This window comes from Sebastes fasciatus, chromosome 14, assembly GCF_043250625.1.
Source record: "Sebastes fasciatus isolate fSebFas1 chromosome 14, fSebFas1.pri, whole genome shotgun sequence".
Lineage (NCBI taxonomy): Eukaryota > Metazoa > Chordata > Actinopteri > Perciformes > Sebastidae > Sebastes > Sebastes fasciatus.
The window spans coordinates 19,259,549-19,285,190 of record NC_133808.1 but is presented as its reverse complement, the minus strand read 5'-3'; the positions used below and the strand labels follow the sequence as shown (position 1 = coordinate 19,285,190).

Sequence of the window (25,642 nt, the reverse complement as noted above, 5' to 3'; positions counted from 1 at the left end):
TTCTGCTTTTTGTGTTAGTAAACAGAATATCTTTAGGTTTTGGACTGTTGTTCGGTAAGGTTATACTACTTTTGAATTTTCAATTAGCTTTTATTGTATTTAGATTTTGACTTTTCGATTTATTTTAGTTGAGTTTAGTTAGTTTTCAGAGTGCATTTGCTAGTTTCAGTTTTTTAGAAAGGTTTATTTTAGTTTTTAAATATTTAATCTTAGTTTTACAGTACTTTTAGTTTATTTTTGTCAGCTATAATGTCTCAGAAGTATGTAGCAACTATATACATACAAAATACATGGTTAGAGAAATGTCTAGGAATGGACAAAATGTTTAATCTTCGTGCTACTTTAGTGAAGCAATCGTGTCATAGCGCCGTCTCCGGGAATATCAAGTTGGTGCAATTTCTGTGGCTCAATGTCCCGAGAGTTGACAAAAATTCATGCCGTCTCCTTTTTACGGTAGTGATACAGTAAAGTTAAAAAAAAAAACTAAAACTGAAATTAATTCACGTTCGATTTGATTTTATTTTTATTCGTTTCTACCCAGGCAATATAGTTTTAGTTTAGTTTTTCTTAAAGGATTTACTTTTTATTTAGTTTCAGTTTATTAAAATTAGTTTTCACTGCTTATTTTAGTTTTAGTTTCAGTTTTCGTTTACTATAATAACCCTGGTTCGGACAAAATTTGCAATTTAATTACATTTTATAGACCAAACAAATGATCAGTTAATTTAGAAAATAATCACCAGAATAATTGGTAATGACAGTAATTGTTAGTTTCTGCCCTAAATTGAAGGATAAATACCAAAAACAAAAAAAATACTAAATACTGTCCTGTGTCTAGTGAGGCTAAATAAAGTAGATCACCTGTCATCATATTAAATGCTTTTTAGGGATGTTTTGTATGTAAGTTTAACACAGTATGTCTTATTGATGAAATGCCTTCTGGCAAGACCTCTGTCAGGAGAGACAACGGCATCTCTGCTTTGTCAACGAAGGATCTCTGTTTGTGTAACCACTAAAATGTCAAAATGATGAGTCAACAAAGAAGCCACCGCTCTTTGATTGTGAGGGCTGATGCCAAAGCCCGCTTAAAAAACATCCACTGCTTCAGCTATCTTAGAAAATATAAACATGTTTGCCAATTTCATAGGAATAGTGAAACAAATGTTTTAAAGTGGACTCTTTTTTATTTAGAAAAGTGTCAGAAATAAAAGAAAAAAGGCATCAGATCGAGTCTCTCTGTCAGTCCAAACCTGCGAGTGCGCTGCGGACAGCAGGTTTGGAAGGGTTAAAACCAGTGAGAGTGCCCAGCTGGCTTAGAGAGGGTGAGTGGGCCGAGCCTGGCATGGCGCCCGGCCCCGGCGTTCACAGCCAGCTCTGCCCCGCCCCGCCCGACCTGCCCCGCCACGGGCAGCCTTCACCATGCCACACAAGAACATGGGACTCCTCCAAAACCTCCCCCCCCCCCCCCCCCCCCGTAACCAGAGCGCACGGGCAGTGAAAAAGTGACAGGCAGACAGGAAGTTGGACAGAGACACAGAAAGCGAACTAAGACAGGGGACAGATACACGAGCGGGTTTTCTGGAAGCTTTGATCATACACACTGCTACTGTGCAACTCGGAGAAGCCGGACTAAAGAAGAGGGAAGAGGAGGAAACGCTGCGCTGGTGTCTGATATACGGTACAGATGAAGTGGGCTGTTTTTACGGCGACGTCTGGGAAACTCTGAGTGGAGTAATTTCTCTGCTGGGTTCTCTTTTAGCACCTGTCATGAGTACAGTGGGTGGTAGTTGGTCGTGGCTGCTTTGACACACAGAGAGACATTGTGTGTGTGTGTGTGTGTGTTTGTTTGTTTGTCCCCGTGTGTGCACGTCTACTTCTCGTGCATGTGTGTAGACAGCGAAAAGTTCCTAAGGCTGACACACACACACTTACACACACACACGTACTCCATCAGACAGTGCAAAAGCCTCACCACAGGCGCCTACAGTGTCCTCCCCCATTACCACGACGCACCTCCCCAAAACAGACGCACAAGCAAACAGGCATAAACACACACATATGGACACATTACTACTGGACGTCTGCCATGTCTGCCCACTTCAATCCATACGCTGAGGCCAATGGGGACCCGTGGCTATACACAGTGCTTATTATAGAGGCTGCATGTAATTCAAACGCTGCTCTCCGTGGGTCAAACTTATAAGACACACATGCGCGCAGACAGACGAGATGATAAAGACTGATTTATATGCAAAGATGGGTTATGTTTAGATAATGGGTGTGTGGGATGATGGTAACGAGGAAGTCAAGTCACACAGGAGACTTGACTCACTGGGAGGTCTGTGTGTGTGTGTGTGTGTGTGTGTTGCTAAATAGACACATATGCATTGAACAGTTGGAACCAGATGGTGATGAGAAAACAGGAGGAGAGGAGTTCTGTACCTTGTTCCACGTTTTCTACAGTACCATACTGAGCGAGGAGGCCGTCCAAAACCTGAGGGAGAATTGAGAGCGTGGGTTAGAGACACAACTACAGCCACTGATGCAAAAAAACACACACACACACACACACACACACACACACACACACACACACACACACACACACACACACAAACACGTCTAGTGCTCCCGGTGCTTATGTGGGCCAGTGATAGCAAGTGGAAGCGTAGAGAGCCAAAGTGAAACCAGATCTTCAGAGCCTCATTCAAAATCCCACCGACATTTGTAATAAATAATAATATGTTGACATAGTTGATTGCTTGTGATTTACACAAACTTAAGTTTTACTAGCTGAGGAAATATTAATTTGTAATGGTGAAACCTGGGACCAGTTACATAACCTGATTAAATCTGTCTGTTGCATAAATATTTAGACTGACTTAATTTGACGTAGGAAAGTTAGCCACATGTTTATCCATTACTTTGAGCTAACTATTTCAACTGTTGGATTTATGCTGTTTACCTTTCCGTTATTTTCTCCCATACTTGATGTGGTGTTGCTGTTATATCCGCAATATTATTTTCTGTGAAGTGTCTTATTTCACCCATAGTGCACCCATATGCAACAGGTAAATTAAAGTGTCTATAGTAAGTCTGACTTAAAGTTATATTTAAGACAAAGACTAGAGGTCTATTTTTATGCAACCGGCCCCAAAGTTAGTAAATCAGTTTGAAACTAGCTATAAGTTACTAAGAACTTATGAGGGACTTGGTAAATGCTTTTTAAAGGTACAATCTGTAATACAAAAGTTAAATTCAGAGCACAAGATTGGAATTTGCTATAACTCCTAAAATGATTGACAGATGTTTTAACACATGGACAATATACAAAACTATACTCAAATTATTAATGTTGCCGTTATGGTGTTAAACATTTTTTTTATTACATTAGTAATGTAGTTTTATTCTATTATATTCCAGATATTAATCTATAATAAAGACCAAAAAGATTCTATTATATTTGAGATATAGAGATTTATACGTCCATCTATTCATAAAGGTCTGACTGGATAGAGTATAGAGTAAATTAGGTGGGGTATATGTACCTTTATTTGCCAGATTGCATTGAAAAGTTAAAAGGTTTTATAACTATCAAATAAACAGAGTGATTTTCCCATTAATGTTGGTATTTTCAAAATGTCTTAATGGTCTGAGAAGTTTTGTGAGTTTTCTCGGAGCGAGTTGACAACCTGTATATATAGTAGCAACCCTGAGAAATGGGATAGTCGTCAGGCGTGACGACAGAGACACTCACACAGAAAAACAACTTGGACCCCAGCGAGGTTACAGATGTTCACGCACAGATACAGTGTCACTCACACAGTAACAAACACTGACGAAGATCTCGGCGCACATGCACACAAATGCTCAAGTGTGCAGAGAAATACAGTATAAAAGATGGTGACTCATGGTCGGGAGACTGGTTTATGTGCTACCTGGTGCTTCAACTGGGCATCGCACGCACGCACGCACGCACACACGCACGCACACGGACGGAGAGAGACAAACAACTGACCTCCCACTGTAGATGAGGGGGAATGTTCCGGATCTGGATCTTCCGACTCCTGCAGAGATGAGAGACACAGACGGAGTGGATTTAACAGACCTGAACCACACACACTCACACACTTGAAAGTTACAGTCATCTGTTGTGTTTGCACAGAAAAGTCCAAACTTCACTCCTCATACACACAATATACATATTCAACAGAAGAAGAAGAAGCAGAGACGTCTCGGTTACGAGGGCAGAAATGCAGAGTCAGAGCTGTACTGTATGTCACCTAACAGTCACAACTTTGTAAAACGCCCACAGCTTATTAGACCACATCACATATCAAAGGACTGTCGTAGAGCTGCTGGAGGATGTGTAGGTGTGTAGGTGAAGACGTTTGTTAGACAGCAGTAGTGGCTCTCAGTAACACCCCCCCTACGAGTGCTATTCTTACCACTCTCACTACGAGATGTGGAAGTGACACAAAAAGACCCGAAGAAGCAGATTTGAATGAATATGGCTGTAATTTGAAAACGGCAATGACGAAAAATTATTTGATAAATCCAAACCAATTTGATTAGAGATTATTATTTAATTTATCGCCCCTGTTCGTAATTTAACAATTAAAAAACAAAAAAAGCTGTTTTTATTTGATATTGGACCCTGAAAGACGGAAGGTAACACTTTCTATGACTCCCATGTCTATAATGCATTATAAACATACGTATAATGCATTATAATCTTCTTATAGCAGTGTATAATTATAGTTACACACACTCATAAATATTCATAATGCTTTATAACAATAATCATGACACATTATATAATTACTTATAACGTCAAGTATCATAATACTTCATAATTGTTGGTCACTGTTTTTTGCAAGGATCATAGTCTATAATAATTCCCATAGTTGTAATTATCTTTTCTATAATGCATTATAATCACTTTTATAATGCATAATACTGTGATTAGAAGTCACGCTAAGTTGTCATTGTTTGCTTTAAGTAACATAAAAATTAATGACACAAAGTTGTGTGTGTTCTTGCAAAGATTTCACTTTATTTAAAGAAAACAATGATCATTTGAGTAACTTATCACATTAAAATGCATTAGAAGAGTGATTATAATGCATTTTAAAAGATTATAATGTATTACAACTATGGGAATTATAATACACTATGATCCTTGTAAAAAATGTCAGTGAGTGACCAGATATTATGAAGTATTATGATACTTGACCTCATATAACTCATTATAAAATGCTATATAATGTGTTGAGATTATTGTTAGCCTATAAAGCACTATGACTATTTATAAAATAATGATTCTAACTAATATTATACAGTGCTATAAGCAGATTATATTGCATAATAAAATCAAGTAGAATTCATACAATTCACAGATGAATTAAATAGTGATGAAGATAACATTTACTTGGAAAACTAGCGCTGAAATTTTACATGAAAAATAATCAAGTGAAGTTGAAGTCACAGGTGGTTATTGTGTTTTTAGATAAGAGATTAAAGGAAAGAAAAAAATACCTGTACCAGCAAATAAACAAGATTTTCATTTATTCCTTGAAAATGTTTCACTCTTGTTTTCTATTTCACATTCATTTCCATTTTTTTCCTTATTTTTCTGTCGCTTGTCAACTTTGTGAATTCGATTTGTAATCAACAACACGATGTGATCAAACCCTGAGCCGTCAAGATGATGACGATTTGAACAAGCTTGGTTTAACTACATCTTTTAGTTCTTTACCAAAACATGTCAGTCAGAGAAGACAGAAAGACAGACGTACAGATGGGACAGCGTCCCTCTCTAGCCGGTCGTTTAGAGCTTCCTCACAGCCTTCCTCTCTCCCTCCAGTGAGCGTGTCAGCTCAAACAGCACCGCCACACAAACCGCCCGGTGACCACAGGCTGTTAACAACTACATTAACGTGAGAGAGTCCAGCTCCGCAATGAGAGCTGCTGATTTAAAAAGCAGAGAGGCTGGCAGAGAAAAAGCCACACCGCTGTGCAACCGTATCCCCAAAAAAATCATTTAACTACAATTAAGGGGCATAACAGGAGCAAGAGTGGAGGTACAGAAATAAAGTGGAGGAGGAAAGGTAATAAAAAGCGATAACAAGAGGTGGATCTAAGCTCAGGAGGATTCTCCACAGAGACATAAACGCACAGATGCAAGCGTATAACAAACACACAGCTCATTCCTGCGTCTTCGCTCTGCTTTGAATGCATTGTGCTCACACACTAACACACATTTCTCCATCTAGGTTTTGCATCTTTCTCTCTGTACACATCTGAGACCGCAGGTCAGAATTTCCTGTCAGCAGCGAGGAGAGGACGAGCGGACCGAGCCGGCAGCTGGACATGAATGAATGACTCTTTCTGATTGTGCTGCGCAAGGGAAAAAAAAAAAAAAAAACGAAGAGGAGAAACACAGCGTCACACGGATTTAGGACAGCCCTCTTCTCTTCTCTCCTCTCCTCATCCATCTGAACTTTAAGCACTATTGTTAAAATATTGAGGAGTAACTGAATAAACTGCTATTATTGCATTATAAGGTAAGCCATCACAAAAAAGTCAGAACAGTGGAAAATGTTTGCATTCACATGTAAATGACATTAATATTATTCTACTAACTATAATGACATCTATATCAGTGACTAAAAGGTAAATATTTTCATAAATAAAACAGGAAAAAATGAGTTAAAGAGATCCTACTATGCTTTTGTGCTTTTTCTTTTAGTGTGTTATATAGTTTTTTGTGCATGTCAAAGGTTTGCAAAGGTACAAAGCCCAAAGTCCACGCCAAAGAGAGCTACTCTACCCGCAGACTTTTTGAAGTCACGCCTTTTCTTCCGTAACGTGGTGATGTCACCAAGTAACACATTTGCATAATACCTGCCTAGAGGCTAGTTTGGCACGCCTTCAAACAAAGCTAGTTAGAGGGGAGCTGGAGCAGAGTCCAAAGAGTTTGGTTTGGTTGACCAATCACAACAGAGTGGGCCAGCTGACCTGGGGAGGGGGGGCAGGAGCTCAAACAGAGCATTTCAGACAGAGGGTGAAAAGAGGTGCTCCAACACATCCAGTATGAGATAAATAAAGCATTTTTTTTAACATTAAAGCATGTAAATGTTCTAGTAGAAACCCAAAATACAAATATGCACCTGATAAAAAGCACAATAAGTCCTCTTTAAGTCTATTTTTTCCTCTGTTATGTGCCTCCTACTACAGAAACATTCAGCGGACACAAAAAGCTCAGAAAACAGACAACAAAAACCGACAATTCCCAGCGTGTCTTACCACACGGTGGCCTGCAAGCTTTCTGTCACTGATGGTGGTTTAAAACGAGAGGCTCCATGAAAGATCTCTCTTGGCAACTTGTATCCAAACAAGGGTAAACCGATAAAAATCAGCATGTACCGCTAAAACACATAACCTTTTTCGAACGTAGTAAACAACCTCCTGCCGCCGAAATGCAGCCAATAGCTGAAAAGCGTTTGGCCAATTCCAAACCTCAAAACAGCCCCAAACGCTTGCCCAATATGGAAACTAAAAGCTCCTTTCATTCAGCATCTCCTGCTTAAATAGCCCCGTGGACTCGTAGGGCCCAGTTCTCTATTGTGTTTCTGCTAATTGACTTGCCAACTGTTACCTTGATGTAATGTTAGACTACATGACGCTGAACTGCAGCACAGTGATGCCGTCCTCTGTGCGCTTAAATGTTAATAAGCACGTTAGCGGATTCGCTGTCAGGTGAGGCAAACTCCCGGAGGATAATCTTTCTTTGTCAATATTGTCCCACTATCTTTACGTCAGCAACACTTGTTTTTCTTCTTCTCTGTAGCTTGTACATGTTTTAAAGGCCACTTGCTTGTCTGTCATCCTGAAATATGCAGCGGTAGCTCCCTGAATGGACATCCCTCGGAAAAAGTGACAGCGTCTCCCGTCAGTTCTTCAAGGTCTCATTTTCAGCATGCCTGTGGCCGCTGGCTAACCATAAGATCACTGCTTTCTGTCACTGTCTGTCTCCAGGGTAGGGAGAGGCTCACGACACATGCCACCCTGCAACATATACTATTGTCTGTGTGCAGTGTTTATGTCTAGCTACTGTCCTCAGGTTATGTGTGCTGCTTTATAATCTGGGAGTAACCCAGTGGTATTATGTGGAGAAGCAGGCTTCTGCTAATATCTGTTTGTTTGCATTCAAGGTGAACCCAGCAGCCTCTCTCAGCTCCTCCTTTTCCCAAAGTCCAAAACGAGCTGCAGTAGAAGATACAGAACGAAGTCAACGGTTACTTAATGTTTGTTGAATGTGACCGAGCTGTCTGCTGCTGGTTTGGAGCAGCCGGCCAAGAGAGAGAGAGAGAGAGAGAGAGAAAATAGAAAGCCTCTCAATTTCGGCCTTTAAATATCTGAGGGTGGCCATGTTCATTTGAAAAGCTAATATTTACTGCACCCACCTGCACGAGGTAAGAAACCGTGTCTGCTAACACGCGTGCATACTAATACACATACATAGTAATACACACACATGCATGCAGAGCGGTCGGAGGAATTTTAACCTCTGAGAGGGCGGGCGGACAGAGAGGGGTGAGAAAGAGGGTATTCATCACTCGCCAGGAGTTTGCAGTGTTCCTAAAGATGAACATCTGATCATCAAAAGGGCTAATATACATTTTAAAACTTATTTTTCCCACCTATTGTTTTCATCCCTTGTGATGTTTCCTTTTCTTTTACCTTTTGATCAACCTTTGGGCTCTAGGATATTGTGAAGGTCTTTTTTAAACTGTTTTCTAGAGTTTTATTCACACAATTAATAAAGAATAATTAACAGCAGATTAATCGATTACTAAAATAATGGTTAGTTGCAGGAACAATGCCCTCTGTGATCTGATAGAATTAGCAATGACTTTGAATATTTTTTTAAATCCTAAAGAAAGGAGTTTTGACTGAAGTCCGCCATACATGAGTCACCGTACTGCATGTGGACGGAGATGATTGAATAAAGACTATGTGTGTGTCTGTCTTTGAAATAAAACTCTCTTTGGTGGAAGCAAAGAAAAGTGGTGGGATGAGACGTCAACAGCGAAGGACAGTCTGGGAAAAATTACACCACAAATTATGGACATAAAACATAACACAATCTAAAATATATGACGCATTTACAAAATGCTGTGAGTCAAAGATTTGGGGAGATATGATCTATTAAATCTAGACTAAAAACTACCACATAATATGACAGGTTGTTATCACGGGACCTTCACTTCCAGCAGATGAAGATGTAATGAGATCTTTTATTTGAATTGAAGTAGCAATAGTATAAAAATATGCCGTGCAACTAAAAGCCCTGCATTTATCTTACTTAAGTAAAAGTGTAGAATTATTAGAAGCACTTAAATATAGCACTTAAATAAATGTACTTAATTACTTTTCACTAAAGTTAAGCCATGCAGTGAAAACCATTTCCTGAAGAAGACCAAGAGTAGGGGGTTAAAAGCTCTGAAAGACTATGAATGTTTGAGCTTAGATTATTATGGTAACCAAATGTCAAGAATGACTTTAAGCCGTCTACACTTGATCTGCGGAAAAATCGCTCTGTGCTGGCTGTGCCATAGTTTCCCTGTGGGGAGAGCGAGGGCAGCTGTAGCTCAGTAGGTAGCGTCCTTTAACGGTTCCATCCCCGGCTCCTGCTGGCTACATGTCGTAGTGTCCTTGAGCGAGACACTGAACCCCAAGTTGCTCCTCGGGTGCTTCACAGCAGCTCACTGCTCCTACAATGCTTAGGATTAAATGCAGAGAGATGTTAAGTGCCGCCCGACTAGGTGGAAGCGCTACCCTTGACGTGCCGCACCGCTCGAAATTGCCACCGAGCGCTGTGCTCAAAGTTAAAATTATTTCAACTTTGACCTCGGTTGCCGCTGAACTTTAAAAGCACAACCAATGAGAACAGCTGCAACTGTTGTTGTTGCCTAGAAACAGTGAAAGGCGTTCCTTGTGCTCTTTATGGGGAGATATTTTACCTGCTGCCTCTGCAATGCTCTGCGCCATATCGCGCTGTGAGTGAAGAGCAAATCTCATGTGAAGGCAGCTTTAAAGTGATACTAGAGATACTAGATATGGGGATGGGAATCGAGAACCGGTTCCTAGTTGTCCGATTCCTTGGCATCGCATGCCTCCGTGACTAACGATTCCTCTTATCGATGCTTTCCGACAGCTACGCATGCACTATGACGTAACACCACACGCACACTGTATCATGTTTCAGTTTGTTTGGGACCGGAGCCATGGCGGAGATTAAAAAACACTCAAAAGCGGGGCGCTAAAAAACTGAATGTACTCTTTTTCTACCCAATGAGAGTTGGGTGAATTGATAATGGAATCAGTATTGATCAAATCTTATCAATTCCCATCCCTAACTAGACACTACTTTTAAAGGTTTCAGTAACACTTCATTTTACAGGTCCGCAAATTTCATGTTAATTAGGTGATAATTAGCAAGTAACATATTTGAAATCATCATTCAAAAATGACTTTATTATAAACATTATTTAACCATTATATGCTAAAATAGCATATAATGGTTAGAATAAGGCCCTTAGGCTTGAGAAGCGGCTGCTCTTCATCGGAGGTGGAAAACCAAAACTAATAGGAGACACTTCTGATCAGGCACAAATCTCACCATTGTGTGACTTATTGTCTACACAAATGTAACCTGGTAGGTAATGTCATGATTCAGAGTTATTTTAAGAAATTTCAAAGAAGTTATTTGCTAATTATTATTATCTATTTATCAGCAGACATGGAAATAAAGCATGTAAATTAACTTTGTATTCTTTTCCTGGAAATGTATTCAATAAATTACCAGCTATTGGGAAATAGCAGAATATAATTATTAAATAACATTTATCATAAAGTAATTTTCGATACATTTTGAGGTAAATATTGGGGTAATTTGGCAGTAATTCCAAAGAAGGTTGTTATCACCTAATTATCATGAAATTAGCGGACCTGTAAAATGAAGTGTTACCAAGGTTTCTAATTCCCTTAATTGCTGTTAAATTAAATAGTGCAATAAAAGGCGTATGCAGATTATTAACGGCTATGACCTGTAAAATATTTAGTGTAAGGGAGAAGAAAGTAAATTTTTCTTTCTGTGTTCCTAACACATGTGATATTGAAAATCTCTTCAGTCAGTATGAACAGTACAAAATGGCTATTCAATTTGTCATAAACTCAATGAAATTTGATCTGAAAACGCTCCGAAAAAATCAAGGCCACTCAATTCAGAGCACTTTTTTTCAGATATCTTTTAGAGTGTGAGGGCAAAGCCATTTTCTTTTTCTTTTTTTTTTTTTACAGAAACTCACAGGAGTGAATGATTAAACATTTCCTTCTCCGCTCAAGAATTCAGTCTAATGAGGCCTTTAAAAGCCTTGTTTACCTTCCCTTGCCTGCTCTGTGCGGATGCTGCTGTCAGGGATCGGCTCACAAGACACGCTGTCCTGTTCCCAGCGGGGAGGCGCTCTGTCTGGACGAATAAAAAGACATCCTAAATAGCCTTTCAGTCCACCGGCGCTGTCCGGAGCACACACACACACAGTCACCTCTACTAGAAGCCTCACACCTAATGGAAGATTCACCAGCTGATAAAGGCTTTTTTTCTCCATTTAACTGTCATTTTCCTTTCTCCTGTGTCCATTTAGCTGTCAACGCTCCCCCTGACTGACTCGCCACTGTTTCACACCAGGCACATATTATAAAGCTTAACGACATTATTCATTCCTTTTGATAAAATGAGCCATATCACCGGATCAGTCTTATGGACAGAAATCTTTATTTTTCACCCCTCCCTGTCTTGACAAAGCGCTTCGAAGCCACGCACGCTTGATGACACAGCAGACACCGGAAGTCCAGAAACAGTCCGATGAAAGACTTCATATTGCACGCAAGATAATTGATGACTTTCAAAATGAAAGATGATCTGGCCTTCATCGCAGCCATATCATGCAGATAAAATAGGAAATGAAAACCTCTGCGGTCGTAAATCACACTGCAGCCATGTGATTATGCACCTATTACATGATCATATTACAAAAGCCGTGATACGCACCGTCTAAGCAACACTAATGTGTCTGCTTCTTTTATGTGTAGTGGTTTCAGGGCTGAGTGCAGTATAATGTGATCATGTGCATGTACAGTATGTGAGCTCTCACATCATCACTATTGTAAAGCTCTAAGCTGAAAAACGCTGTTCTTATTCCTTTACATCTCACTGCAACACTGCTAAAAGGTCTAATTTATACCCAGTCTAGAAGTGAAACAGCACCATCTTATATCGGTCAAATAGTCTGGTGGTCCACACCAACCGCAGACTCATCTAATCTGAATTAACCCAATTTCTAGCTTTGACCCTTAAGCTCTTAAGCGCCTAAATGCCCTGAAACCTCAGAGAGGAAGCAACAAGTCAACGATATTCAGGAGACCCTACTACTGTGTGGACGACGTCCCTCTGCTCCTCTTTTCAAACCCCGGCGGCACTCCCACTGTGTCCCGGTCCCTGTTTTGCTGGATTAAGACGGAGCTGAGGCCATTTCTGTGTAGCGCTCCTATAAGCGCTTCTCTAAGGCCCATCCCATTGTTGTGGAGCAGAGATAACAGGATTTGTATGAGAGAAGTTGTTAGTGTCCTTCAGCCGCAAAGATGTGCTGCTATTTGTCCTCTAGAAGGACAAACAAACCCTGAAGCAGCTCCTAAGCTCACATGTTACCATCAGCATAGTGTATTATGTATATTGTATATACTGCAACCCACAACGTCGTATTAGATGTCAAGGCATTTTCATTTTTCATTTTTCAAATACATCATGAGTGCTCAGAAGAAATGTAGTTGATCTAGTGTAGACATGGACAATACCAAATACTGTGTATATATATATATATATATATATATATATACAGTTTATATTAGGGCTGTCAAAGATAACGCGTTAATGCAAATTTATTTTAACGCTACTAATTTCTATAATGCATTAATGCAATCTATCTCTCGGAGGTTGTAGCGGGCTCAATTTTAAAGCTAGAGTGAAGATACTGATATCATATGAAACTGAAAAACCTAACGAATCCATTGGTATCAACCATGTCATACTAGCTTGTCGCGAAGGAGGTTAAATAACGCTCCAAACTTGTGCTAAATTTTGGGGAGGAAAAAATGTCATGGCCATTTTCAAAGGGGTCTTTTGACCTCTGACCTCAAGATATGTGAATGAAAATGGGTTCATTGGGTACCCACGAGTCTCCCCTTTACAGACATGCCCACTTTTTGATAATCACATGCAGTTTGGGGCAAGTCATAGTCAAGTCAGCACACTGACACACTGACAGCTGTTGTTGCCTGTTGGGCTTCAGTTTGCCATGTTATGATTTGAGCATATTTTTATGCCAAATGCAGTACCTGTGAGGGTCTCGGTACAATATTTGGTATATTTATCATTGTATTATTATGTTCTATTTTTACATGTCTATAATTTCCCAAGAGTTTCCTGGAAAGAACTCTGCGATTTGGTGCCAATAGAAGAGACAGTGTTCAATTTGAAAACTTCTGATTAATTGCAAGCGAAGCGTAGATCGTTTGTTTTAGTCAGTGCAGTCAGAGCAGGTCTGCATGTACGATGTGAAATGTGTCTGCAGGCAAGCAAACACTTGCCATAACAATTTCCAATAACACATTAATAGTGAATGAACATTTACTTGGGTTTCAATTGAGCTTTTCTTTCAAGGACGGTGCTTCGAAAAAATCTCAGGAGCCGGGGATCAAAGCAGGAACCTTCCGATTACCAGACAACCGCTCTCCTTACTGAGCCAGCCGCCCCACAAAGATGGTTTATTAATTAAGTTTTAAATAATGTACTCTCATAGAAGACTGAAACTGAGATTGAAGGTTCATTCTTGACCTTGGAAAAAGTAGTTGGCAAAGCAATAACAGCTGCTAAGACCCAACATTTTGTTGCTGGGCAGGTAGAAAACTGAGTTTATCAGAGGTTTTTCTTGATGAAAACAGCTGCTTCAGATGAAACGACGCTGCTTTAAGTTATGTGATGTAAAACCAAATCAATGAACTGAAAGACGCTTAACTCGGGAACTGTGTGGTGATAATCCACTGAGAGTTCGTCACTACAAGTGGCATCTTTCACATACATGTGATAAATACTGACTATAGCAGCTTTATCTAACTGAATTAGCCAATAATCTCCCTAATCACAGCAACAAAAAATATCCAACACATTCTCAACCCAACTCGTCACATACTGCTGCTTTGTAACGCCCCTAGTCGTCACTTTAGGTTTAGGTAACAAAACCACTTAAGCTGGAAATACACTGTACGATTTTGGCCCGTTTGAGGCCTGAATTTTGAGCCGCGTGACTCATTTTAGAGTCAGACTGAATTTCAGCTTCGCCGGGCGGTGTACAGGGTGGACCGAGGACCGATTAACTCCTCTCGCACAGTTGAAGTAGAGCCACGAGCCGATTCCCCAACCTCAGTGCCTTGTTTCTACATTTTCTTACAGTAATCAGAGCGTAGCTATCAAGATAGCAATGTACAATAGATATAGTAAAAGTAGACAGGATGGCTCAGATGATCAAGGCAGCTCGTTTCTGCCTTCATTGTGACCCGTACAGACCTCTGCTAGCAAACAAATTCTATCTGCCTTCCTAGCTTTCAAACAAATCTTTTTTGTCAACAGTCAACAGCCAGAACGGCCCACGAGATGTTTTTTTTCTATTTTACAGGTATATCAGGTTGTAGTTGACGATCGGACCGTACAGTGTGAGCACATAAATCGTGACTTTACATTGCAAACGATGTACTCGTACAGTAAGAGTAGGAATTACACAACATTTTTTTAAATTGTACAGTGTATGCCCAGCTTAAATTAGGTTTAGGAAAGAATTACATGGTTGGGCTTAAAACGACGTGAAAATGAAACTGAACGTTGTGACCACGAGACATGAACGAACAGCTGATTTTAAAGTGAAAGTGAAATGTAACACGTGGGAGGCAAACAGTGGTCTCCTGGATGAAAAGCCTTGTGTTTGTTGGAGCCATACTTAGTGTGTGTTTTTGCTCTTTAAACTACGTCACCACACTCCCGGCGCATTTTCTCTGAGTTGCCGCAGATGGGTTTACATTGCAGTTAATGGAAAGTCCGGTGCGTCTCATACAGGCACTAAAGGGTGCCTTGTGCGGCGGTATCACACACCGAGTGTCGGTATTTGACGCCCTGTGAATGACAACGAGCTGACACATCACGTCATGTTGGTTGTTTTTGAGGGTGAAGGAAAACCTTCAGAGACAGTTTGTAGGAAAATTGCTTATTTCTGCTTAAATTGAAGAGATACCCCCCAAAGACAAAAAAATAGGCAGTCCTTGGTTCATCTAAAATAATACATATACTGTACGGAAAATTCCAAAGTAATAATAATTATTACTGGCGACAGATTCCTTCACATTCAGTCTCATTAAGTCCTTTCATACCTCCAGGTATTCATTTGCATTCATCAAGGACCTTTCCGTCCATCATCCTAAGTAAGAAAACAGCCATTGTATCTGCTCTTCTTCATTGTTCCCTCACCACATATTTCTCACACTGATACTGCAGAGTGAACAAAGCTGCCGCTCCACGCTGCTGCTAACCACCTCATCTCAGCGTGCAGCGCTCAGGTGCCTGCTTCTGTTTTCCCTCCCAGCCCTCGGCGGCTGAGGACTCATCAGAATTCAGCCTGCCTGCCTGTTTCTCGTCACGCATTAGTTTTCTCTGTGGCGCCGGCCGAGAGCCAGGCAGGTAGGCACACGCCGCAGCCACAGCCTTCCTGTTGACGTCTGCCGACACTCGCACAGCTGCTTAATAGAAAGATGTAAATACAGAGAGACGGCACGTTGTTCCTTCATCCATCACGTGTGGTACAAAGTTCATCTATCGGTACGCAGGGAAATTTCAAGTAGATTAATATCTTGTATCAGGGAATGATTCAGTGTCACATGAGGGGGGCAATTACAAGTGACTCAATAGATTTTCAATGACTCAAGAGAAGCAAGACTTTCATGTTTGAGATCCACGCAGCGTGAGAGGCTGTTTTCCTCTCATTCAGACAGCCCTCGCTCATTATCAACGTGTCAACAGAATTAGCTCAAAGATATGCAGATAATGTAATGCAGAAATGAAAGAAATATCTATTTACAGTTAGATAAGACACATAAAGACATCCTCTTAGAGTGTCTAAAGTTATTTGCATACTGCTGCAGCAGATACAAAATCATTTCCAGCTCTCAGGTGTAATCACTACAAATAAATTTTCAGTCAGTGCTAAAATGCCGCGGGGTGCCAAAGTGACACAAAACTAATTTTCTCCCGTCACGCCTACTACGCCAATGAAATGAGTATTTTAAAATGTTCCATTTGCTTATCGCTGTGTCACAATGCATTTCTGTTTAATTGAAATCTGTTTGCTCCAACACAGCGACTGAAGCCCCTCAGTATGCATGCAAATATTTAAATAAAAATCTGGACATTTACATGTGATGCAAAACATATTCTTGTCACAGGTTTATCTAAATGCATGTTTTGCTGAACCTCCTTCCAGCAAGTATATGACTACAGAGGCAGGAAACAGTCCATTACTCTGCAGCAGGGAGCTCATAGATGGTCATAATGAGTCAGAACTGTACTGGATCTTGTCTGTTAGTCTGATAGTACTACCTGGACAATAACAAATTACTGTTTACCAGAGGAAAACATATTTTCCAGATTAAATGTCATCAAAACCTCAAAAAGCATCTGAATGGGGAGCCTCCATCCCACATATTTATTTAAATACACAACATGTTGATCCTAGTCGCATCTTTGTCCAGTTAAAATATTTTTCTCATTTTGCAGCTAAACTGTGCACTACAAGATGATTCTGAAAACATTTGAGGCGAGAAATAGGCATTAACGTAATAATATTGATTCATATTTGATCAGCGCTCCCTTGTTTGACAGTTTGGTCAGAGTTTGCAAGCGATTGACAGCCAGCTCTCATAGACAGCAGATGGACAGCAGACGTCAGATCAGCTCTTACTGCTTGTTTTCCTCCGGTCTGTGAAATCTTGCAGATGCCGTAAGGAGCACCGGAGGACACCGACCGTTTTATGAAGATAACATTTTTTAATCATATTTGCTCCAATCTCGCCTACTTCAGCTTTAAACCTTATTAAAATGATATCTACTCCTTCTCGCTCAGTGAAAAAAACAGAATCTATCAATATGCAAATGTTGTTCATTTCAAAGTTTAATTACTAGATAGATCGATAGAGCTGCAAAGAATACTCAACTAATCAATTAGTCGATCGACAGAAAAATAATCGCCAACTATTTTGATAATCGATTAATCATTAAAGTGATTAAATGATTTCCATCTTTTCTCTTTTAATATCAAATTAATCTGAATATCTTTGGGTTTAGGCCTGACAAAACAAATCTTTTAAAGACATCACCCTGGACTTTGAGAGACTGGGATGGACATTTTTCACTATTTTCTTCTTCATTTTACGGACCAAACGATTAAATCGATTAATTTAGAAAATAATCGGCAGATTAATCGATAATGAAAATAATAGTTAGTTGCTCTATTACTCCACACAAAAGTCCATTCTCAGTGTGTGTGCGCTGAAAACTTGTGTTAAGTTTCAAATTGGTTTCCAAGGTGTGATTTAAAAAAAAAAATTCTGCTCGAACGTACACGTGTTAAACTCACATTTAAGGTGTGAAAACAGCCTTCTAGTGTCATAAATCATTCTGCACAGTGTAGGTCAAATATCAAAGTGAAATAACAATAGGCAAAATACCTATTTATATACACACACACCTATATATACCAATAAGAGAGATAAGAGATAAGATAATCTTTTATTATTCCCACAGCGGGGAAATTTGCAATAATAAGACCTTCCAACAGCCCTCAAAAAGAAACACCTTCAACTGAATATGAACGTGCTGGACAACAGGAAACATTATGTGCATTCCTGTGCAGAAGTAATTCACGCACAATGCAGCAAAACATTCAATCAGCTGCAAATTACAGCATTTACAGTTCAGTTTACCGGTGCTAAAAACCCCATCCCTTGCCACTGAGCCACAAGCGTCAGACTGAACATAAATAAATAAATAAACAAACAAACAGAAAGATGATTCAAGAGGACTTGCAGAGTCATGTGCCACGCTGCTCTGCTGTGTCCTGCGCACACCAAACGCTCGCCCGCTCCTCCACGCTCCTACTTCGCTGGCGGAGGACTCCTCTGAGTCCCCCGTCACAAAGCACGTAGTCAGCACTGTTACTGACAGGCACGCGGCGAGCCCACGGGGACGCGGCTGACACACACACACACACACACACATCTAACACAAACACTAAATGTATAGCCAACACACACACACTGATGTATTTCCTGTGTGTCTCTCTCTCTCACACACACACCTCAGAGCTAAGAGCTACTGACAGGTGGATACCAGCTCATGCTGCGGCGGTGCAGAGTGGGTCCGCTGTTAGCTGCTCCTCATGGCTGCTGCTGTTGCTTTATGTTGAGTTGTGCAGCTTGTTCCTTAGGTCTCATCCTTTAATCTGCCGACCATGAGGTATTACACTGTAGCTGCAAGGCTGAGCCCGCCTGCCATAGGTGTAGGTCCCGACGGGGTTAACCTGGATCAATACCGCACGCACACCACTCAACATTACGAAAGCCCTCAAACCGTTTCCCTGCCTGCCTGTCTCCTGCTCGTCTACAGCCTGTCTCTCATCGTCCCTCCAGCTCCCTCTGGAGAGCGAGCTTCACTCGTTCACACACACATGAACGCACCACCTCTTCTCTTTTCCCCTCCCCCTGTCTGCAGGGGAAGTTCCTCACACACACAGAGTGGAAACACGTAAAGCAACTAGCAGGAGGAGGCTGGAGATGCATCCTCTGAGACACTGAATCACTGACAAGCCTGGTCAATAAGCAGCATATTTCAAAAACACCCCCTGCCAGTCACAGCTGCTGTCACCGAGGAGTCCTAGCTCTCCAAAAACAGCGGCAGAACAAAGCTTTGGGAAACAACGAAACACACGCTGTGTTTCTCAAACGAGGGGTTGAGAACCGGTGCCAGGCCGGGAGGGCGCTGCTGGCTGACACATGCATGTGGTGAAGCAGGAGTTTAATTAAAGCTGTGTGTTTGCTTCTAATCATGGGGCTTCAAACAAAAATCACTCTGGGTAAATTTAAAGGATCTGAAAAATAGCACTCTGGTGTATGTATTTGATATTAAATGTATTGTTTTTTACTTTATTTTGGATAGTTTTGGAAAATCATATTGTCAATATTGTAGCCAGTTTACGTTTGTATTTATTTATATATTTATTTCAATCTCAAACAGACTTTCACCTGTTCAGATAAAGGACAAATTAAATGAAAATTAAAGTAGCAATGCCTGAATTTTAATCAAACAGCATTAATTTAAATGCAACAAGTGTTACGCATTTGCAAAGTATTTTAGAGCTGAAACAAGTCAATTAATTTATTAATTGATAATCATTTTTTAACGTGAAGATTTGCTGCTTTTTTGTCTTATGACAATGTGAATTAAATATTTTGAGTGGTTTTTTTTGCTGTTGGTCAAACAAAACAATCTGAATACGTCATTTTGGGCTCTGGAAACTTGGCATTTATAAGTATTTTCTGACATTTTACAAACCAAATTATTAATAAATTATTCAAGAAATTAATTGGCAGATAAACTGGTTATAAAAATAATTGTGAGTTGCAGCTCTGAAATATTTATTTAAATGCCTCAGCACTCTTAATAAATGTAGAGACCTGGTGGTTAAGAATAATTAATGTGACAAACAACAGAAATCAACCACAAATTAACAGCTATCTATTTATTTATCAGTTCATTGCACTTCAGACTTAACATAAGCCAATTTAAACATCACAAAGAATTGACGCTCCTTAAAAATAAACATGCACATAAAGGAGAACAGAACCGCCGATAGATAAGAGCAGATAAAGAGATTAAATGAACCTCAGACTAGCAGCAATTTTACACAAGTGACTGAAGTGAAGTAAAGTTAATAAAGTGCGGTGACCCCGATAAACCATCAAGAGATTAACAAGGCGGTGGGATTATCTGTATAGGACGCACTTGTGCGGGTTGGGGGGGCAGTGCAAACGGGTTTAAGGTTAAAATTACATCAATAGCAGTTCTCAGCATTAGAGAGACTGGATTATATTTACTGCAGAGAGGCTGCTGTTTTCCTCAGCGGCCTTTGTAAAAGACTAGTTTTTTATCGTTTATGGGCGACCAGCTCTACTATGGGCCTCCAATACATTAATTACAAACGTAGTGCTCCTCACAAAACCTTGAATCATCTCGTGTCACGTGACTCACAAGTGGCTGAAGTGGCATTATCCCTGTCAGACTTTAATCCTGCGGCTAAAATGGCTCCAAATCCTGACCTACTCTCTGAAATGAGGCAGGGGGCTTGAGAGGAAGATGAGGCTGACGATGGTTTGGTATGTGTGTGTATGTGTGTGTATTTATGCATTTGGAGGATGCTGTGTGGGAATGTAATATGTAGACTAATTCAATTATCGGAGACGCTCTCAGGGTTTCCAGCTCCTGATCAATATGCGATAAATACTTGAGTAAATATCCTGAGTTGACATCGATATCTCAAGTTAGGAAGCCTGAGCTCCACTGCGGAGGGGAGCGGGTGGAAGTGCCTGTTGTGTGGGCAGCATTTAAAGTGAGACAGAGGAGGCGAGGGAGAATTATTGGTGATTGTGAGAAAGCCTGAGGGGATGGTTTGTTGTTGGTAGCTCTTATATATATGTGACTGTAAGGCACTCAGTAGAGCCCGAACGTCTGCCGTGCCAGAGCGATTCTTCAGCTCGCAAGAGCTGCAGCCTGTGCAACGGTTTATGTTTGTTTATTGTTTGTCTTCCAGGTTTGATTTTCTGACAAAATCCTACAGCATGTGAATGCAGCAGCACACAAACACAGTAGTGAGCTTAAAAAGAAACAAAGCACACATCAGGGTAACACCTGAGGCTCAATATCGTAGGATTAATTACAATTATCTCTGTTTTGCTAGACAGGATATTCAAGGGTGCAGTCAACTAATTTAACAACTATTTCCAGCCCTACTGGGGCTTACAACTCTCCTCCACACACAAACACCAAAACAAATCTGCAAGCGTTTACAGGCCGGCTGCTTTCATCATTCCTGGTAGGAACATACGAGGCTGGTTCCCCTCTTTAACAAACACCGTGTCTAAGTTGAAGGGGCTATTAGGAGTGAAGGCTGACCTGAAAACCTGGCTGCTTGTTCCTTAAGACAGCCAAAACACACACAATTCAATTGATTTTTTATATAGCGTCAAATCATAACAGAAGTTATCTCAAGACACGTCATAATTTTAATATTCTACCAAAATGGCCTGTGTTGAACAATACAAATATTATAAATATGCATACTATTATAACTATTTACTTACTTATTTATTTATTAAACTGCTTTGCCTGGCTGCTTACCAGAGGTGCATAAAGTGAGCGATGGACATGAATTAGAAAAAATCCAGCACACAGATTTTGAGAGCATCTCAAACTTTTTCATGTCACGGACCTCCAATGTACAATAGATCACAGACCATGGATGTATAAGAGGTTGTGTCCTGCGTGTTAGTAAATAGCCTCCAACTACATTAAATTCTGTTGATGTCATGCTACTAGCACTACTAGCTACTGGCCGATAGCCGGTTGTTTGGCAACAGAGATGTTAATACATCCACCACGGTACAGGCTTACAGCATACAGCCCATGGGTTTATTATAAGATAATAAAAGTGATGAATTAAAGCCAATATATACATTATTACAGCCACATACAGTTAGCAGGAAGCTGGCAGAACTGGATATGTCATATGAGCGTGCAGTGGTGGTGCAGTCCCGTGGGTCTGATGCATGTCCATTATGAAGAGGAAAATAACTCTGGATTCGGCTATTAGTGAATTTTACAACTTTTAGGACAGAATTATTTAAACGAGGGATATTTAAGTGTTCACTTTTATCAGTCCGAAATGGCGGTAGTACTACCGCAGCGCCATCTAGCGGCCATTGTCAAAAAAAAACACCAGAGTATTGTCTCTTTGCTTCTATATACTCTTTGCCGTACACCCATCCCCCATGAGCATGTACTCACAACACTCTGAAAAGCACTGAGTCAGTGTGAAGGAAACACAAATAATAAGATTGTTCGTCATAATCAGATCTCTCAGTGGAAACATCTGCAGTGGTGGGCTGCGTTTTATCTAAGGCCACTACGAGCCTGCAAAAGAAATGATGGCCGGTGTTATGAAAAGCAAATCAGAGCTGCATTTTGTCTGGTGGCATTTCTGTTATTTGCACTGACGTTTGATCAAATCAGAGCCCATCTGTGTGTGCGTGCATGTGTGTGTGTGTGTGTGTATGTGTGTGTGTGTGGACCATGGTTGTGAATCATGTGCCCCGAGCGTCAGGATACGCCAGCTTTGATGCCGTGCGGTGATGGGGAGGAAAGCAGCGATACTGTAAATGCTCTACAAATGCCTGTGCATCCATCAAAGGGAGCAACAACTACCAGGGAGAACAAACACAATTAGACTGTTCTTCAAGAGCAACATATTTGATGCGTCGTCTTCGGCGGCTCCACATCCACGCCACACCGCCTCTTTGACATCAAACTGGCCTTTGAAGCCTGTCATTCTATATCTCTGTAATTTATTCTCCCGCAACGTCAAGCGACCGGAAACCGGCCTTGCCTGGAGTCACTCCTCGCACCACTTAAAACAAAACCATCTCTGAGATGAACTGTTGCCTCCCGCTCAGGGGGATGGCAGGAACACAGAGGCATTGTACAAACACACACATTATGCAAAGACGTGGACACGCACACGTACACACGACATCTACTGTTGTCGAAGAATTCCTCTTGCGGTAACTCTACTAAGAATGAATTGTCTCTGTTACTCTATCTGATCACATTCAGCTTACAGTACATAACATAGGGTTACGCTATTTACACCCGCTCATGCCAACACACAGGCGGCTTCATTCTGCGCTGCCACGCTGTGCCAGGGGAGCAGTGACATCATGAGCTCGGAGGGAGGCGGTCAGAGACGCAATCTAGGTAGCACGCATGACATGGTACCCTGACACAAAACATGCACACGCAGGGAGGAGGAGAAGGAGGAGGAGGAGGATGGAGGATGGAGGATGGAGGGAAGACAAGCCCCGAATGCTGCAGTGGAAAGAGAGAATGTGACTCTCCCTGGAGCGAGGCGGCGAACTACAGCTGCATCTTGTGGAATTCACCGTTAATTAAAATGAAAATCACCTGAACACGCACAGAAATGAGCGTGTTGATGTTCAGTAAGAAAGAGCAATCTTATAAGGGCCCCATTAACTTTTGCAACCCTCCAACAAGAACTCATGCATGGCTGCTTCGGCATCAAATATTTAAAATGCTGGCGAGCTGGAGATGTCCGTGCTTTTGCCTTTGGTTTTTTTTAACAAGATCGTGCTCTGCTATAGGGCCACTTGTCAATTTTAATTGGATCTGTGTCAGCGTGTGCTTCATTTAACCTGACAGGGACGGCGATTCATCAATCAGTGTCATAATGTTGTTTGCATGCGTGAGGCAGAGGTGCTGCATTGCTGGCTGGGCAACCAGCGTGTTGTGTAGGACAGATGGCAACAAAAACACATCAAGAACTCTATGCTAAACACATACGCTCAATCAATCAATCAATCAATCAGTCGGCTGGTATCCTAGCAACTTGGGCGTACATTTTATCCGTTTAATTCGTGATGTTTTACTCATGAAAACAGCACGTTTAAAATGTTAAAAACCTCAGGGCTGAGATAGTAAGCTACAGTAGAGCTACCGCAGCAGCTACAGCACCCATGGGAGACCCTGAGTATAGACGGTTTAGTGAGACACAGATTGAACATTTCACGATAAAACATTCTGCGCCTGCAGGGGAATATTAGCCGAGGGTCAGCAAGACGAGAACTATTTACAAACAGGTTTTTCACATTGTGTTCTGCCCCTGGGTGTGCAGCTCTCTGCAGCGGCTGCAACCTGACATATTGGTGTGATACAATCCTTTCCCCTCTGCAACTCTTCTCTTTCTGTCTTTCAATCGCTGTCTCGCTATCACTCTCTTTCACATACGTGCTCTGTCTTTCTCTCACACTGCGAATGGCTGGGTGTTGGCATGTGCTGGGTCACTTGGCAGGGAGGCGTCCTACTCTCCAGCACCTGCCTGGCCCACATTATTACCCAACTCATCTCTGGGCTCAGCAAATCATAGTCAGGATCAAGCACAGCTGTGTAAAACAACAGGCTTCGTGGTATATCACAATTTGCCAAATGCTAAACTCGACTTCTGCTGAAACTAAGAGGACAGCCTGCACGCTCAGTTCTGTAAAACATTAAGGGTTGCAGACAGTGAATGTTATAAAATGTGGACTAATAGACGGACTTTTAAAAAAAGAATTTAAAAGATTTTCCCACTTGACAAGAAGAACCAAAAATCACTAAAGAAATAGTTTGACAGTTATGGAACAATTTAGTGGTTCAACAGTTCAACAAGGTTCGGTTTGTATTGCACATTAGGGAGAAGAAAAACGTAACTAGGCCTATTCTAATGTGTTTGAACTGCAAAATATATAAACAGATTGATAGTAATGAATGATATTTCTATATTACAGGAATTAATTATATTTCTATATTAAATGAAGCCATGACACTGATTTCATACATGAAAGAAGGCAGAATACTTGATCAAGTTGGCCTATGTTCAGATAATTGACTCTTCTATGTCTCTGGCAACTTCAAAATAATAATTAAATAAAATCAAATAATTATCAGACCTGTATTTGATAGTCGGGCAACAGTTCAGGTTCGGTTTGTATAGTCAGTGAACAATTAGTTTTTTTAAAAGTTTTTTTTATAGTACACTTTTTCCCTTTCTTGCCGAGAGTTAGACGAGTACATCGATACCACAAATATGAAGCTACAGTTAAACTAAGCTGCTAGTTGTAGCTTCATATTTAATGGAGAAACAACCGGCCCAGGATCCAGATCATACCCAAAAGACAACTTCACACATGTTTAATGATTTATAGTTAAAGCTTGTTAATATATTTTTCTTATTTTTCCCCATGGTCTTCTATTTTAGTGTAATAATTGCTTTAGATTTGTCAAGTATTTAATACTCTTATCAACATGGGAGTGGGCAAATATGCTTGCTTTATGCAAATATATGTATATATTTATTATTGGAAATCAATTAACAACACAAAACTATGACAACTATTGTCCAGAAACCCTCACAGGTACTGAATTTAGCATAAAAATATGCTCAAATAATAACATGGCAAACTCAAGCCCAGCAGGCAACAACAGCTGTCAGTGTGTCAGTGTGCTGACTTGACTATGACTTGCCCCAAACTGCATGTGATTATCATAAAGTGGGCATGTCTGTAAAGGGGAGACTCGTGGGTACCCATAGAACCC

General features: G+C 40.7%; 1 protein-coding gene across 3 annotated transcripts in view; it reads right to left on the bottom strand.

Annotated features, from left to right (window-relative positions):
- Window positions 1–25,642, bottom strand: part of igf2bp2a (insulin-like growth factor 2 mRNA binding protein 2a) — a 57,149-nt gene that overhangs the window by 16,867 nt on the left and 14,640 nt on the right. For 2 of the 3 annotated variants that reach the window (XM_074659503.1, XM_074659501.1), the window contains 2 exons: window positions 4,019–4,067; window positions 2,443–2,494 (listed from right to left, as the gene is read on the bottom strand). In XM_074659503.1, coding sequence (XP_074515604.1) covers window positions 2,443–2,494; window positions 4,019–4,067 — 101 coding nt within the window. Of the gene's footprint in view, window positions 1–2,442; window positions 2,495–4,018; window positions 4,068–18,553; window positions 18,577–25,642 lie in introns of those variants that run through there. The other variant, XM_074659502.1, reaches the window with a different exon arrangement.